The sequence below is a fragment of the Dermacentor albipictus genome, chromosome 9, assembly GCF_038994185.2.
Source record: "Dermacentor albipictus isolate Rhodes 1998 colony chromosome 9, USDA_Dalb.pri_finalv2, whole genome shotgun sequence".
NCBI classification, from domain to species: Eukaryota; Metazoa; Arthropoda; class Arachnida; order Ixodida; family Ixodidae; genus Dermacentor; species Dermacentor albipictus.
In genome coordinates this window covers 66,407,294-66,424,804 of record NC_091829.1, presented here as the reverse complement: position 1 = coordinate 66,424,804, position 17,511 = coordinate 66,407,294, and the positions used below count along the sequence as shown (strand labels likewise).

General features: G+C 50.7%; 2 protein-coding genes across 4 annotated transcripts in view; one reads left to right on the top strand and one right to left on the bottom strand.

Annotated features, from left to right (window-relative positions):
- The first annotated feature begins 256 nt into the window (after positions 1-256).
- The window catches only part of LOC139050091 (E3 ubiquitin-protein ligase Rnf220-like), a 74,088-nt gene continuing 56,833 nt past the window's right edge, over positions 257-17,511 (top strand). Inside the window, exon 1 of one of the 2 annotated variants that reach the window (XM_070526295.1) lies at positions 257-550. In XM_070526295.1, coding sequence (XP_070382396.1) covers positions 446-550 — 105 coding nt within the window. In that variant the 5' untranslated portion in view covers positions 257-445. The remainder of the gene's footprint in view (positions 551-17,511) is intronic. The other variant, XM_070526294.1, reaches the window with a different exon arrangement.
- Positions 12,773-17,511, bottom strand: part of LOC139049747 (calphotin-like) — a 12,261-nt gene continuing 7,522 nt past the window's right edge. Inside the window, exons 1-4 of one of the 2 annotated variants that reach the window (XM_070525542.1) lie at positions 15,729-16,257; positions 14,094-15,143; positions 13,475-14,036; positions 12,773-12,894 (exon numbers count right to left, since the gene is read on the bottom strand). In XM_070525542.1, the coding sequence (XP_070381643.1) occupies positions 12,893-12,894; positions 13,475-14,036; positions 14,094-15,143; positions 15,729-15,731 (1,617 nt within the window). In that variant the 5' untranslated portion in view covers positions 15,732-16,257 and the 3' untranslated portion in view covers positions 12,773-12,892. Of the gene's footprint in view, positions 12,895-13,474; positions 15,144-15,728; positions 16,258-17,511 lie in introns of those variants that run through there. The other variant, XM_070525541.1, reaches the window with a different exon arrangement.

Here is a 17,511-nt window from a genome sequence, read left to right as displayed (position 1 = left end):
GACACCCTTCCAGAACATTTCCAGCGTTGTGTGGCAAAGGGCAGCACAGGAACACGAAAAATATAGTTACTGTAAGGTTTCTACGCTACATTTGATTTTCATTACTACATAGGCCCGTAATGAAAAAGCCGGATTCTTCCAGGAAGTTCTCTCAAAACGTTTCGAATTTCGCGCTCGAAACACAGCCTTTAGAACGGCTCGATAGATGGCGGCACAAGCCGTAGCGAACATCATACCCAGGGTGCCTTGCGAGCAAGCAGCCATGTTTACAAATGGCAGCCTCCATAGAGAACTCCGGCGGTGATTGTTTACGCAAATCAGTTCTAATCGCGAGGATTACTGTGTCAGCGTTGTCGTCCGCCTCGCTACGTCACGCCGGACAGTAGCGGGAATCCGAGCCGGTGTGTAATTGTGTCGTGATCGCCGTGACAGCAGCGCGGTCGCGATGAGCGAAGACGGCGAGACGGTGGCTGCCGACGGCATCGCATCGCCGTCGCCGAAACCCACGGATTGCTCGGCTAGCGATGGCAGTCCGGGAGCCGCTTCCTCGGTAAGCACACGTTTCTGTTTCGAAATCGCGAGAGCTAGCGTTGCTGTTCGTACATATTTAGTCGAATGTCGCGCGACAGCTGCTGTACTAGCGGCCGTAATTTTTGTGGCGTCATGTGAACTGACATAGAAGCTTCTGCAGAAAGAAACACGCCAAGCGTACTTTATCGTTGCTGTCGTTTTTCGATTTCGTCTGTCTTGCCGCGCTTGAAACGTCGTCCAGTGCAAACCTACGACTAGGTAAACTGACATCAGCTGCGACCCATTTCCGCGTATGCCTACCGCTGCCGCTGTGCGTCATGGCGATCGTATTGGGTGGCTCCGCGCCCGTGTGACGAATGTAAACAAACGTGTTCCGCGCGGTAGCTCAAACCTTCGTGCGGGGTTTGGCTTGCCTTCAAGCACCTTACACCTTAATCATCTTGCGGGGAAGTATGTCTGTTGGAACACAAACGTTTACACCTCAGATTTGAACCGAAAATGGCGAATGCCGTGAAGCAGCCACCATATGTGTATGTGTGGTAGAAAAAAAAAGGGGTGGGGGGTGCGGGGAAGGGGCGTGTTTCTTTGACGTGGTGCGCGGCGTGGTTTTGCAAGCTATTCTGGTGCTTCGCAGAAAACGTAAGATATGTTGGTGTTTTTATTTTGGCCCTACACGTCTTTAACCGATAGAAAACTGGCGAATGAAAGTGCTGTAGCATTGATTGTTTATTGTGATTGTTTTATGCCTGTTCTGGTGCTTCGCAGAAAACGTAAGGTGTGTTGGAGGTGCTTTTTTTTAATTATTTTGGCTCTACACGTCCTTAATCGATAGCAAACTGGTGAATGAAAGTGCATTAGCAATGATTGTTTATCGTGACTGGTTGCTCGTTCGTAGGAGCACGCATGTTCTATTTTTATTTCTATTTTTTGCGGGTCGTTTGTGCTCAAATCGTATGCATGGTACTAAGAAATTTAGCGGAAAATTATTTAAATAAATACATCGTCCGGTATCCATTTCCTGCCCTAACAGGCGACTATTTTCAGCAATAAAGTGCCACGCTTTGAAAGAGGCATGTTTCAGATCAAATTGATGATTCTTCTGCTGGTTCACAAGTACACTATTAGCTTTATTTTCTGCTTGCAAACGCTAAGAACAGTGCACGGAGAAAAACAGCTGACAGAATTCGACGACTATCCACGGTGTGAGTCAGGCGCCCTAGTTATGCAGTTTATTGACCCCCTCTCTCTATCTCATTACCATGCATGTCATCGCACGTTGGCGGTGGCATTAAAAAAGAAAAAGGAATTAAGCGTTTTTTTGCTACAAAGCTAGAAAAGGGTAGCTTCCACTTTATTATTTTTTAATTTTTATTCCGCACGTGCTATTTCGGCAGCCTCGGTAACCTCTCCGCTGAGAGCTGATGTCTTGTAGAAAGAATTTTGCATTTGTTAAAGACAAATTTGCCACCAAAACAAATTCGCGGCTGTGCGCACCAGAATGCCTTGAATTGCACTGCTAATTTTATAAATCTTTTCTGTACGCCAGTCGTTTATTTCATCAACCCGTTTGACGTATATACAGGGCGTTTCAGCGAACACTTCAAATTTCTTTTTCTTTTTTTAATTGCCTGTGGCAGGGAGCACAATTTTAGTCCATGACCTGGTCTACTAAAAGAGGCGGACATTACCTGCAAAAGAAATTGATATGCATAATCGACTAATTAACAAAAATACTAATTAATGTTTTTACTAATTTGCTTATGGTTCGAATTGCAATCTGTAAATTTCAGCGGGTGAGACTGCAAGGCACATCCACTTGAAAAGAATTGTGCCTCTGACATCACTTACGAGATATGCACCGTCAAACTTGTGGTGAAAATGCACATTCGTTCCACTTATATTTGGACAAGACGTCACAACAGTAACTCGAACGCCAATGCATTTCTCCGCGAAGTTCGGGAATCAATAACTGGTGTCATCCTAAGAATTCATTGCAAGCGCCTTGCGAACTGCCCGGCTGGAATTAGCAGATTTAACTACGGGCCATGAGGTGATTAATTAAACACATGAGTGATTTGTTCCTAGTTAGTCGATTCTGCATTTCAATTTTTTTTTTGTGTATGTCCGCCTCTTCGAGTAGATCAGCTCATGGACTAGAATTAGTGCTATCTGCCCCCGGAAATTGAAAAAAAAAAATTGGAAGCGTTCGCTGAAACACCCGGTATGCAAACTATGATATTGAAGCAACGCACTCGACAGGCATTGTACTGCAGCTAGCGCTTTATTGCTCAAAGCCCCTCCCTGTGTAGTGTCCCTTGAGACGCGCACGGGATCTGACGGCAGTGAGGCGACTAAAGACCCAAAGTAAAGAAAGAGAGAGAGAAAGAAGACATCTTTTTGTATTGCCAGTCTAGGAATAATGGAAGTCCAAGATAGCGGCGCGCTTTGTCGGATAATAATACGGAGGGGCAACTGATGCAGCTTTCTTTCTATTTGTCAATTTCTATTGCTTCATGAATTTCCCTTCTCATTTTTATGCGAAGCATATTACGAGAGCTCAACCCAGCTCCTCAGGCGCGGCGGTGTCGCCTTGAAACCACGTGACACCGTGACGTCACGACAGAGGAGAAGTGGCTTTGGCTCAACTCTTGCAAGACGGGCTGGGTAGGAATCGAACCAGGGTCTCCGGAGTGTGGGACGGAGACGCTACCACTGAGCCACGAGTACGATGCTTCAAAGTGGTACAAAAGTGCCTCTAGTGAATGCGGTGTTGCCTTAGAAACGAGCTGTTTCTAAGGCGTGCGTCTCTTGCTCAGGCGCACATTTCGTTGCCGCGCCGAACGCTGCTTTGCTCGACGCTCACCGCGTCCAATGCGGGGCGCGTAGTCGCTGCCCTGTAGCCCATTGTCTTACACCCCTTGGCGGGTCGACGGGAACGCTGTCGCGTTCCACTCTTGAAGGCGAAGCAGTAATGCATGAGTTGTTTCTTCGTCTAGCCGAACCAAATATAGCCAAGCAACAGCAGTTCACCAGGCTAAACAGTGGTTCAACAACTAAAATAAAGGCTAGTATGCTTCGCATCCTGGGCTTAACCTTACCTAAGCCACAGCCATTTTTTTTTCTTTTTTGATAAAACAGCCGTAGCAGTCCAGGGCCTGTGTTTGTCCTTTCCATGTGTGCGTGTATGTGTCAGGGGTAAGTGCGCTGCTTCGATATCATGGTTCACCAAATAGCCCGTCACTTTCTGTTATGTAAACTATGCCACAAGAGATAGGGATCTCGATCGTGGACAGCGCGCTGTGCACACTGCGTGAAGCGCTGTCTGTGCTTTGTTTTGCATTCCCACTTTTGCATGGAAGGGTATACACACGTTTATTATCTGCACAATGATGAAAAGATTTCTGGGTGCAGCAAAAAGAAAAAAGAAACTTCAGTGGCAATTTAGCGGCGAATGCGAGAGAAATGCGTTAGCATTACGTTTGCGCTTCTTTAAGGTCCAGGATCCGTGATTTAAACCGCGTTAACCACAACTGTTCTTCAGGAGCTCACTCGACACGCATCGCATCCCCCCTCTTTCTCCTCCCTCTCTCTCTCTCTCTCTCTCTCTCTCTATATATATATATATATATATATATATATATATATATATATATATATATATATATATATATATATATATATATTCTCTAAGCTCTTCCATCCCCTTTCTACCGCTACCGACCACGTGACCGGCCTCCCACACTCCGCAGATAAACACTTTTTCCACTTTGACACTCCTAATGCTAACACATTAAAAAAAAAACTAAACTTTGTCTTCGTCGTTTTCCCGCGCTTTTCCCCCTCCTAACTTAAAAGGACAGCCAAAAATTCCAACTAGAAACGCGAACAAAGCGACACGTTCTCATGTTTTTTTAATTGACGTCTTTCCCTGGAGACTATGTACTTTATTTAGTTGGTCGACAAGGCAACCGACGTCCTAATAATGTAATATAACCCGTGTCAAGTGAACGGAAAATTGGCAGAGATGCTAGGAAAAGAGAAATCGGATGAGCTAGTATAGTAGTAGTAGTAGTAGTAGTAGTAGTAGTAGTAGTAGTAGTAGTAGTAGTAACAACTTTATCCTTCAAGGAAAGGGGCAGGACGGTAGAGGGGGGCGAGGGGTCTGCTCGACGAGTCCTCCGTCACACTCTCACCTGGATGGATAAGGCTGAACCCTTTAAATGGGGCGGCGGCACACGCCACCTAGCCGTGACAAGTAATACAGTCTGTACTCAGTGGAGCGTGAAATGTCACTGTTTCGTTGATTATAGCCACGAATCGGATCAACTCCGTTCGCTCATTTCTACGCGCTTAAAGTCTATTTTGCCTCCGCTGTCCCTTTGCCTCAATGCCCTGAAAAAATCAGCCCCATTGCTTTGAACTGTAGGGCGAAGCCCTTTAACAGAAAAATAGCAGGCGTTGAGCCGTTTCTTCCTCCTGTCCAAGCGCACCGCATAACGTGTCTATCCCTTAGTACTTGACTCGGCGTTCTGGCTTCAAACAACCTAGAGGCTCCCCTAGAATTGTCGTAGATATTTTCTTTGGCAATTTCCTGCAGAAAGTTCTGTGTGTTCCCAGTGCTGATTTCGTCTTCGTCCCTATCTTCCAGTCTCTGTTTCTTAAAAAAAAATTCTTAACCTATGTTTCTTGGTTTCGTAGCCGTCGCGGTAGCACAATTGGTAGTGCAACGCACATGAAATGCGGTGGCTGTGGGTTCGGCTTCGACCGGCGACACGTTATCTTTTCGTCCACTATCATTTTTCTCTCTTTAATTTCTACATTTCAATTTCAAACACAGCTAATTTCCCCGGTGCTTTCCGTGGCTTCATTGTCTGTTGGCTTTATAAAGGTGACGGAGGGCACTATTGCCTAAGCCCCAGCTGTATCTCTATAGGCTCAGATATTTTTTCCCCTATTTTATAAGCGCCTTGTTACATTTATAGATATCTTTTAAACGATTACTTACTGCATCCTCCACATCTAGTGTGCTCAGTAGGTTCCACAAATCCTCTTGAATTACACTGTGATAGGCTCCCTTGATATCCGGAAATGGCAGCCATAAGGAGCCTGTGTTCCTTTTCTGCTATTTCGCTGCATTAAAACACCACAGGTTCTAGGCTCTCTTATTGCACTAAACGCTGAAGAAATTGCACATTCGTCGTCAACGTCACCGCTAAATATCGTCAATCGAAGCAAACTGCGTAGAAAGCTTCGCTTACATCGATTCCCACAGTGCGTGGGATTCTTTAAGAGCGCAGCTAGGGGCTCCCGTTCCTGCGGCGAGCGTCGGCGTTTTACTTAGCAACCGAGCGAACGAGCACGGCCAACGCCTCCTCTAGAAAGATGCCTGCGGCGTCGCTCTCTTACCCATTGTAGCCGTCGCGCCTTGAGTTGCGGTCAGTTGTCAAGAGATGGCGCCACTTACGTCCCTATCTCTGCCAAGGGGACTGGGGCGGTGCGGTGTCGCGGCGGTAGCGGCGGCCGCGCCGGCCGCACTGCCATGCGGTGATGTGCGCATGCGCGCATGTGTTGCAAGCGACCACCGCAACGATCGCTAGCTACCGCCTCGAGTAAAAAGGAGGAAATGGGGAAAGGTAAGGGCAGCAGGTTTTCGGTGCACGCGGCAGGCATCTTTTTAAAGGAGGCGTTGGCACGGCGAAAGACGAAAGCGAACTCGGAGCGCAGCGGAAGATGAAAGATGCGAGGAGGAGGGTATATCAAAAGGGTGTGAGGGAAAGCGTAGTGCGGCGACGATGACTACGAGATGGCGCCAGATTAGCGCGCGTCGTCTGGAACGTCTGTCGGCGGCGGCGGCTGCTGTGAATCGCGCCTATGCGTCACCCTCGCGCTGCCTCTCGCAGTCTCCAGATTAGCGAAGCAGTCGCATCTAGGGTGTCGGAACGAAGTGCTTTTGTTGTTCTGGCTTTACTTTCATTCCACCGAGAAAGCTTTTGTTCCGGTTCTGCTCCGGCATGCGAGACCTCTGTTCCGATGAAACGAACTTGAACGAACGGTAGAACTTGGGTAACAAATCGTTGTAGCCGTAGGACACGAACCGATAAGCTTCTCAGGGTGCAAGCCCTGGGTTTTGCTACTATGCCGATCCGTTAGTGCACCGAGCGGCAGGCTTGGATTAGTGGAGTGCCCGACCGGGCATCGCACGCACTATCCCTGCCTGAGATACGCGCTAAATCTGACGCTGCCTGACGTCAGTTGTTTCGGATTGTCGACTTTCCCCTTCAACGGAAAACCGATCAAAGTATTTCGGTTTCACTCCGAAACAAACAAACAAACAAACAAACAAACAAACAAAATATGAATAACCTTTCGGTTAAGTTTTTGTTCCGGCCGATAATATCGTTTTGTTTCGTTTTTCGTTTCGTTCCTTTCCGACTCGCTGGTCGCGCCACACTTCGCTGCGTTTGCACCGTGTCTCACGAGACAGGTTGTCCGCGCCAGCCATTATATCGCGATGTGAAAACCGGTATAGAGCTGCGCTCAAATCTTGCATTAGAGTATCGTAATCGTCGGTAAACTATTTTTTTTTTTTGAGAACATAGGAAGAGATGAACCGCGCATCCAACACATGGGAACACGGGCGCACACAAACACTTCATAGTCGGCCATGTGAACTACGTCGTACAACGACAAGCAACCGGAAGCTTCTATGGCCCGCGGGCCCAACCGCGTGCGAAGCCGTCTGTCCTGCACATTCTTACGCTTGTCGCGTCACTACCACCAAACCAGAGGGTGAGAACATCTCGCTACCGAAGGAAATGAGAGATAAAAATACCGTGGAAGACTCGGTGTTGAAGTCGCGATTACCGGCTGGGTATCATAAAAGCAGCTTTGCTGCGAAGGCAGCTCCGTTCCCTTGCTACAGCTTCCGCGGATGACGGCCTTGTTCAAAGCTAGCGCCCCCCCCCCCCCTTCTCAGTTTCACGTGTCGCGTTTGTTGTTCACTTCACGTCTCTACCTTACAGCGCGAGCGCGCGTCAACTGAGTCGTTGCCTGAATAGCACGTTCCCCCACCCCGCACCGCCACTTCACTTCCCTTCACGTCCGCTTTCGAAATGCCTGCGTTTCTCGTGCCGCGCGCATTTGCATGACAAGCCGACGGCTCCCGGCGTCGGCTCGCATATTGCATCGCTTGTCGCTGCCCATCTGCGCACGTGTGTCACGAGAACATTTCAAGGGGGGGGTGGGGGGTGGAGGGGGTGACAGGACAGTAAAGCGACGACGGTGCAAAACAAGACACAAAAAATGACCGAACGTCGAAGAAATCGCGTGTGTTACCGAAGCGCGTTTATTGTCTCTGCAAAAGGGGGCTCTCGAAACGAGCGAGGATGCCGCGTATTACCCGTTCTTGTCCTCTCGACGCGACGCGCCCCACCGCGTGCGCCTACGTATGCGGCTCGCAAATTGCGTGCATTGCGGTCGGGGCAGTTGAAGAGCCGACGACGCGCCGGGGCTCTTTGTTTAATGTTCGTGCATGCGACGGGTGCATTGCTCCTCCCATGCACGAGCTGCGTGCGACGGCCCGATTCCGCGAGGGAGAGGAGCGGAGGTTGTAAACGGCATTTTGGCAAGTTGAGCCACGGCTCGCATTTTGTTTATGATCTCGCTGCGCTTGTGAGGCGTTATTGTCGCGGGAACACGGTTGCGAAAGTGCGCGCTGCAGCAGGGGTTCGCGTGGCGAGAGAAGTTTGCGGTGGCTCACTGCGCCTGGGCGACGAGTTGTTGTCGTTTTTTCTTTTTTTTTTTTTACTGGTCAGCTAAATAGCTGAGCGTGATTGTCCGCTGAGCGTGATTGTCCGGACGCTTTTTCTCCCATGTGGTCGTCGTATCGAGCAGATTGGTGGGTGATCGTTTTCGAGTTAGTTAGACGTATTTAGCCTTAAATAAGGTGGTCGTTCTTCCTTGGCAATTGCGAAAAAAAAAAAAAGCGAGTGGTTTGTCGCGTTCATGTTTTTGACTGACGTCTTTCTCGAACGAAAAGCCCCTTAATCAGCTTACGATGGTAGCAGTAGTATGGATTGGTTCGAACTCGCACCTCAGTAGTGTTCTCTCTCTCTCTCTCTCTCTCTCTCTCCCTTTTTAAGCATGAAAGGCTTTTAGCTCCCGCTGTTGGCGACCTTCAAGTGACCTTGAGCCAAAAGCCAGATCTGTTATACGGGCAAGTTCATAGAATTAAACGGTATAGCCCCCCTCCTCGCACACACGCGCACACACACACACCCACACCCTCCCTTTGTACTGGACCGCATTACATACGCTAGTTACTCCCGAACAAACTAAAAAAAAAATGTTGTTTCCAAGCTCTTCCTAATGTTTGTTCACAATAACACTGAAGCTGTAGCTTCTAGTACGATGAAGTTTATTTGTCATTCCCAATAGGGGTGGGGGGGGGGGGGTGTTTAAAACGCAGATACTGGGCAACGCGCTCTTCAATTCTGGGAAATCGAATTTGCTGCGGATCTACTGCGCTCGCCGAGCTGGCGTGACGTGACCGCGGAAGCGTCTGATGCGCTGCTTTGCCCAAGGAGGTTTATAAACCTCCTTGGCTTTGCCTTCGTGGAGGAAGGAAAAAGTTAGGGGAGAGCATTACGTCACGCAGCCAGCCTTGGCAAGCGAACGCTCCGTGAAGCCAGCCCTTTGCTCAGTAGCGGCCCAACACTATAGACCTCTTGCGTCGAGATCACAGAGCATGAATCGAGATTCGCTCAGACGTTTGGTCGCGCATCCTTCAGGCGCTTTTCTTCTAGCTGGGCAGTGCTCTTGGTGCCCCAGGCGTCTTTCGCTGCCCGGAGAGCCGCCTTCAGCCGGTTTTCTTCTTCTAGCTGGACATCGTCCATATAGGACCAGTGCACACTGTGGCGTGGCGCGTCGTCCCTTTTCTCTTTCTCAACATCATTCCTCAACATCAAGAAAGCGGAGGGGGACAAACTCGACACCATACTTAGAGAATGTACTAAACGGGCACTAGAGGCTTCCCATAACCACCTCAATGGAGGTGCTACACGGGATGGGTATGCACAACACATGGCAAGCATTAACAGAGGCGGTCTGAATAGCGTAGCTAGAACGACTCAGCTAGTCAGAGACAGGGAGGACCATCCTTGGATGGATTGCTCTCCAGACTGACAGAGGCCAGCATGAAAAACAGACATTCCTTCCGACCGAGGAAACATTTATTGATTGCGCCATTACCGAGAAATATGCACTCCACACACAACAAAAAACGCAGGGAGCACGGAGCTAAAACCATAATAAGAAGAACGAAAGATAAAAGAGCTGACGAGGTAGCCTGCGTCGACGCAGCGTGCGGTATACACGGGGCTGCAGTCTCGGCTGTCGTCGACGGTGACGGAATGCCCAAAATGACGGCCTCGTCACACACTAGAGATGCAAGCGCGGCCGAAGAAGTCGCAATAGCGCTCACTTGCATTGGTACGCAGGCGAACACAACCATGAGCGATAGCAAAACAGCTATTTGGAATTTTTGTAAAGGAAGGATATCGGCGGAAGCTAGACGCATACTCCTCGGTAAACCAATTAATAGAAAAATATCCATTATATGGATACTCGCGCATGAATCTGTCCCAGGCAATAAGGCTGCACACGAACTGGCCCGAGCTCTCTGCCACCGGACGGCATGCGGAACAGCCCGATGGCTGGAGAATGAAAGATATATAGTGTAATCACATATCATGAAATCACTGAACATTACAAACTTGAAAGGAGAAACCTCCCACCTCCGGATCGGTATCTCTCCTTCAACTAGGCGCGTATACGGAGGCGATTGCATGCCGGTAATTACATTTTGGGTCTATCTTACGCACACAAGGGACGAAAATGACGCCAAATGCAAAAATTGCGGCGAGAGGGGTACGCTTGACCACATAATTAGGGAACGTGCCGGTTCCCCAGGGATCAGCCAAAACATAGATAGTGGATATCGCATATCGTATTGACTGCAAATAAAGACGGGGACAGCGGGAGAGAACACATAAACGACACCCTCTCCCGCTGTCCCCGTCTCTATTTGCGGTCAATATGATATGCAGTAAACGCCAACTAGGCCAAACTGAAGTTCTTCTGATAGATAGCGGAGAAGCCTGGGAGGTCTGGCTGCGGAGCGAAGACCCCAACGTCCAGCAGCGAGCCATCCGTCACGCGGCTGAGGCCGTGAAGAAGCAACTTCACTAGTCCTTAATCTGCGGGGAAACCCCTGATCCCCCCTCGGCCTGCGTGCCGGGGCCGGGTTCAGACAGCCCCATTTCGGTGGAAATAAAAGTTCATTCATTCATTCATTCATTCATTCATTCATTCATTCATTCATTCATTCATTCATTCATTCATTTAAGCGGGGAAGCAAGCGCCCTCTCCCTTTCACGCGCCCTCTTACCCGCGCGAGAGCAGAGCGCGGCGCAGACACTCAACGCCCCGAAGGACACTCAACTCGCGAAAGTGTGACCCACAGCATTGCCCCCGAGATCTGGCGGCGCGTGCTCGCGCTGCACGGTATCGGAGGCCATGCCCACCGACTCCGGCTTCCGTAGACACGCCTCCAAGGTGCAGAAGTCAGTTCACCTCATTCCCTATTGAGAGTCAACGCTGTGCTCGTGTGCTCTCCGTAAGCAGCATTCTTATTGCAACTTCTTTTTTTTTTTTTTCGGAGGGGAATACACTATCATCCTCAGCGCTAGCTGAGTCTCCAGTTTTATTTACTCCCTCGACCTCGAATGTCGGTGTTTATATCTAAGACGCCTACCCCCACATTTCTGTAATTTGCGTGTTATATCCCCTTCTGTACGACGCTGAAGTGTCATCCGTCAGCCAGACGGTTATGGAGGCGCCAGCAGAATTATTTCTTGTATCCACGAATGAATGAATAAAAAGAAACTCCATGACATTCACTGTTGCGACTATATGCGCAAACTGTCGCATCTGCAGCTTCGGCCGAGCTGCGTGTGCTGGTTGTGAGAACCTTGGCGCTGCGTAGTATCGGTCGAGATTGTCTGAGCGCATCTGCATACTCGAATGCAGGACACTATGGTCAGTAGGAGCGGATGTCTGACCATCGCAGAAGCGGAAACGATGTGTGGTGGCTTTTTGGACTGAGAAACATGTCGGGTTGCCAGCATAGTCGGTCAACGCGGCGCCTAGCTGGAGGCCAGCTTTTCTCAAGCGACTTAGAAAAGTCCCACTTCCTGCTCCGCACACAATCTGTCGAAGCTGCCTTGCGCCCCCCCCCCCCCCCCCCCAAATTATTTGTAAACCTCGCGTTCTTTTCTTCGCCAGGCCGATAGCGTCCCCTAACGTTTGGTTGTCATTTCTAAGACTCCCGATTAGCCATCGAAGTCCACGAGGCAATAACTGTTACGATTGCTATGTTTGTTAAATTGCTTTTTTTGAATTTCTGCTGCCTTCCTTCTGGCACAATCATCTCCCCTTGCAGTACCTTTTCTCCCACGCTGCTCCAGAGGTTTTCTTTCTTCTTTGCACCTTATAGGGCTTTGAGCAGTTGAAAGTGTTTATTGAGACTTCATGCTTCAGGAGCAGCATAGTCAAACCTTCTTTTTTTTTCTTTTCGTTCCAACTCTCACGAACGTTAGGAGGAATGGTAAGCACCGCGATAGCATTGCGGATCTGGCTGCGCTGAAGCATCAGCCCTCTGCATGATGTGAACCATGGCCCGTATACCCCCCCCCCCCTCCCTCCCCGAAAAAAAAAAAAACATTTTTTTTCATCTTACGCTTAAACTGTTCCTAGGAGAAGATGCGAACCAATCGTGGGGTTGGACATGTTATCATTAGCGAAAGTACCTATAGTCAACGGCAAACAGCAGCTGCGAACGGGAAGCATTGCGAATTAAGCCCCAACGTTTCTTTCTTTTTTTTAAACTCTTGTTCGCCCGTTTAAAGCAAGCGCGCCTAGTGTTGACACAGTCTCCATATGTCGACGTAGCCCACGCAGGGACTGCGGGTTGGTGACGCATCCGCGTACGACAGTGCTGTGATAAGCGAACGCCAATGGCTAGCATGCGTTACACAGGCTAAGCCTAGTCGCTCCCGGTTGTCCTTCAAGCCCCCCCCCCCCCCCCCCCTCCGAGAAAGATGTCTGCCACTTACACTACAAAAATATAGCATACAGCCAAACACGGAACAAAACAAACTGAAAGGAGCCAGTGACGTAATGTTGTGCAGACTAATTTTATTCGTCCCCTCTAATTGTCCATGCTTAATGCTGGCGCAATACAGAGGCGGATGCCTATAACTTGTCTTCTTATTGTGCTTGAAATAGGTTACGCTTGGACGGTTTCTGCAAAGATAAAAAGAAAGCGAGGTATGTTACATTAGGCACGAGACAGTGCACAAGCGACGCCAATGTGTGGGACGCCAACAGTCGGTAAATCTAAGCAGTGCGTGTGTGAATTAGTCCTTTGAATCGAGAGGACGACGACGAGGCTTGCGCATCTGTTCTTACGCTTGACGAAGGCACAGGAAACGAGAAACGATAACCGCTGCCGTCGAGCCTATACTGTCTGCACATGCTTACGGAGATGGTCGTTCCTCTCCCTCTTTCTTGGGTGTGTATGTGTGTACGTGTTTAACTATTCTTACGAACATAGTACTAAGGTAGGTACCGTTGCTTTCTGAGTTTCCTTTACCCCCAGCTGAGCGGGATGTTTTTTTTTTTTTCACCAGCTCACAAATTCTTGCTACTGACTGTTTTCTTATGCCGGCTACAAGAACTATGCCGCTAGGCAGATGATTTGTGTATTGCCGTTAGGCGAGTTTGGCATCTTCTGTCACGCTTACTTCTTCGCAGTAGCTGAACTAAATGTTGTGCCTACATCAGTGTAGTCATCTTGCCGAAGGAGACCGAAATGTATACTCACACTTCCTCTTCCGGAGAAGAGCACCCCAGTGGGAGGGAGAGCCAAGACCGTATCCGTAGTTCAGGCCATATCCGAGGAGACCGTGGCCGTAACCGTAGTCGCCAACGCCGTAGCCGAGGGTGCCGACACCGTAGCCGTAGACTGGGGCGGCGTGGGCAACGGTGGCGACAGCTGGGGCGTGGTGGACGGTGGTGGCGACGGCTGGAATGTGGTAGGTGGTGGCAACCTTGGTCACAGCTGGGGCAGCGGCGTAGGTGGCAACTGGAGCAACAGCGTAGCTGGCCGCTGGGGCGTGGGCAACGGTGGCGACGGCTGGGGTGTATGAGGTGGTGGCAACCTTGGTCACAGCTGGGGCAGCAGCGTAGGTGGCAACTGGGGCAACAGCGGGGGCAACAGCCACTGGGGCGTGAGCAACGGTGGCGACGGCTGGGGTGTATGAGGTGGTGGCAACCTTGGTCACAGCTGGGGCAGCAGCGTAGGTGGCAACTGGGGCAACAGCGTAGCTGGCCACTGGGGCGTGAGCAACGGTGGCGACGGCTGGGGTGTATGAGGTGGTGGCAACCTTGGTCACAGCTGGGGCAGCAGCGTAGGTGGCAACTGGGGCAACAGCGGGGGCAACAGCCACTGGGGCGTGAGCAACGGTGGCGACGGCTGGGGTGTATGAGGTGGTGGCAACCTTGGTCACAGCTGGAGCAGCAGCGTAGGTGGCAACTGGGGCAACAGCGTAGCTGGCCACTGGGGCGTGAGCAACGGTGGCGACGGCTGGGGTGTATGAGGTGGTGGCAACCTTGGTCACAGCTGGAGCAGCAGCGTAGGTGGCAACTGGGGCAACAGCGTAGCTGGCCACTGGGGCGTGAGCAACGGTGGCGACGGCTGGGGTGTATGAGGTGGTGGCAACCTTGGTCACAGCTGGGGCAGCAGCGTAGGTGGCAACTGGGGCAACAGCGTAGCTGGCCACTGGGGCGTGAGCAACGGTGGCGACGGCTGGGGTGTATGAGGTGGTGGCAACCTTGGTCACAGCTGGGGCAGCAGCGTAGGTGGCAACTGGGGCAACAGCGGGGGCAACAGCCACTGGGGCGTGAGCAACGGTGGCGACGGCTGGGGTGTATGAGGTGGTGGCAACCTTGGTCACAGCTGGAGCAGCGGCGTAGGTGGCAACTGGGGCAACAGCGGGGGCAACAGCCACTGGGGCGTGGGCGACGGTGGCGACGGCTGGGGTGTATGAGGTGGTGGCAACCTTGGTCACAGCTGGAGCAGCGGCGTAGGTGGCAACTGGAGCAGCAACGTAGGTGGCCACTGGAGCCTGGGCGACGGTGGCGACGGCTGGGGTGTATGAGGTGGTGGCAACCTTGGTCACAGCTGGAGCAGCGGCGTAGGTGGCAACTGGAGCAGCAGCGTAGGTGGCCACTGGAGCGTGGGCGACGGTGGTGACGGCTGGGGCGTGGTAGGTGGTGGCAACCTTGGTCACAGCTGGGGCAGGGGCGTAGGTGGCGACAGCTGGAGCGTGGGCGACGGTAGCGACAGCTGGGGCTTGGTGGACGGCAGCCACACCGGAGTAGCCGAGGCCGTAGCCCAGACCGCCGAGGCCGTAGCCCAGACCGCCGAGGCCGAAGCCGACGTGGCCAGCAAAGGCGCTGGTGGCGAGAGCCAGGAGGACGCAAGCACGGATCTGCGGAGTTAGACGGCTTCGATCTCACTCCGCCTTTTACTCATACTCAGCAAGCTCAGAACGAACCGCACCTTTATTGTTGCGTGCAACTTGAAGGCGGTACCCGTAGGCAGAATAACACTCAGTACATTAAACCGTATTCATCGCCTGGACGTGTTCGTTCTACTTGGCGTTAAAACTCAGTGGCTGAAAATGCTTTCGCTAAAATACTCATTAATTTCTCCCATACTCACTGATTTCTCATTAGCCATGTACCGTGGCGTGGAATGTGACTATGCCATGCGGTATTAGTTGCGGGCAACTGCCTATCTACCGAATTTCCAAGCCTGGAGCAAAGCGTTCTCAAGCACCACTGCACATCCTATTCGATCACGCTTTATCCGAATGGGCATAACACACGACACGAGTGATCTCCATGCGCATATTGGAAGTTAAATGAATGTATAGCCGTATTACCCCCCCCCTCCCCCCGTCCCCCTCCCAGATGGCACATTTTCTGAAAAAAGCTGCACGATAGGATTTCCCCCGAGTCGCCCATCCCAAGCTTTTTTGCTACTCGCAAGAACGAAAGACTGGGTGACTTACCATGGTGACTTTAAGAGCTGCTGCTGTTGAACCAACTGCTGATCGATCTCGGTCCGGCGGGCCCTTTTTATACGAAAAATCTTCCTTCGTGCCGCTGACACGTCAGAAGGTCAGCAACAAAATTGGAACAGAAAAATACAGCACCCAAGAATTGCAATCATTTTGTTATTCCGAGCGTCTCCGTAAAAAAGGGGGTGAAACAGGAGCACGGTGAGATACTGTACGCGTTTCGAACGGCGATGAAAGCACCTCGCCCTAACCTTGACGAGGTTGCCCGTTAAAGATTCCAACGAAGAAGCGAGACCAAAAGAAAGAGAGAGAGAGAAAAAAACACCCTTGAGAGAAGTGGTCTATACAGCGCATTGCGCAACTGTGGTCAGGTCGTGCCAGGGGAATAATGGGCGCAGAGGGGGTGAACGCCGCGTCGTGCGGCGCAAGATAAAACAACGAGATAAATTACTCGCTTGAGATGCACTGCAGCGGAGTGAGGTACCGTATTTTCTCGAACGTAAGCGTCGATCCTTCGGGTGGAATTCCTCACCCACTTGGAACCTTAGTAACTTTTCTGGTATTCTTTTTTTAGTGTAGTAAGCCTTCCTGGTAAGTTCACTCTTTCGTTCTTTTAGAATACAACGAGTTTTAGAATACCGATAAGGAATTGACTACGCCCGAGCAGACGTCATCAAAGTCCGTCACCTCACGGGAAGCCCGGGGCTGGCACTTCAAATTGGTGTAGGTACCAGTTTCTCGCTCTTGCGCTCCCCTCCCTCGTCGCCCCCCCCCCCTTTCTTTTCGGCTTATGAATCCTACTTTCACGGTAAGAATGACTCCTTCTTTCCTTTCTTTTTCTTGCAGAAACGTAATGTACTAATGCAGCCAAACTAATGTTTCTCATTTAACGAACTGCTTCAAAGCTTTACGTCGGTAATAAGATTTTGACCACCCGGGGCTGTTTAATGCGCATCGAAATGTCAGTCGGTACGTGTAAAAAAGAAAAAAAAAAGTTTTGCAGTCTGCTTCGCATCGAAATGAGCTCGGCGGCAAGAATCGAACCTGCAATCTCGTACAATCGGCACTTCCAAGCGATAGCCTGAGCTAGTCGCTGAGCACAACCTGGTGTCGGGTTGCGCGATAGTCTACCTATAGCGGATTACATTTTCTTATGGCTGCCGTGTCCTTAAACTGTTTCAAGCGCTTCACTGAAAGTGCGTGTCAGGTGAAGTACTTACTTGAGCGAGTGGCATTTCGGCTATAACAATAAGGTCGCCGAAAAAGAGCGAAGAAGTGAAATGAGTTCCCGCAGTGGCGTTTAGATTTGTTTAGGTTTTGTTTTTATTTGGACATTTCAAGAAGTGCCCACGAAGAGAGGCAAAAAGGAGACCAGGACGAATTTTTCTTCAACTGCGAGGCCTTTCTTTCGAGGGACCCGTATAGGTTTGCTTAGCGGCAGTTGCTACGTACGGGCGGATGTCTGATTTTTCCCTTTATTAACCTGTTACTTGTGCGACAGTATGAAACGACGCTTGTGATCGACGAAGTGCGGTAAATTGCGCGCGTGGAAGGCCGTGGCGCAGGTTTCGGACCGGTGTCGTGAGATAAGGCGTGTGTATGCCTAGTCCATAACAAGGACTGCGCGTGGACGATGCGACCGCGAAAGAACGCGGCCACCGTTGCAGTCCCGAAGCTCATTTGTACGCTGACAGTATCCGCGACTCGCGTCGATGCCTGCTTCGGCGAGAAATCTGCGGAATTTAATGAAGCGGTTTGGCGCGTAAAAAAAAGG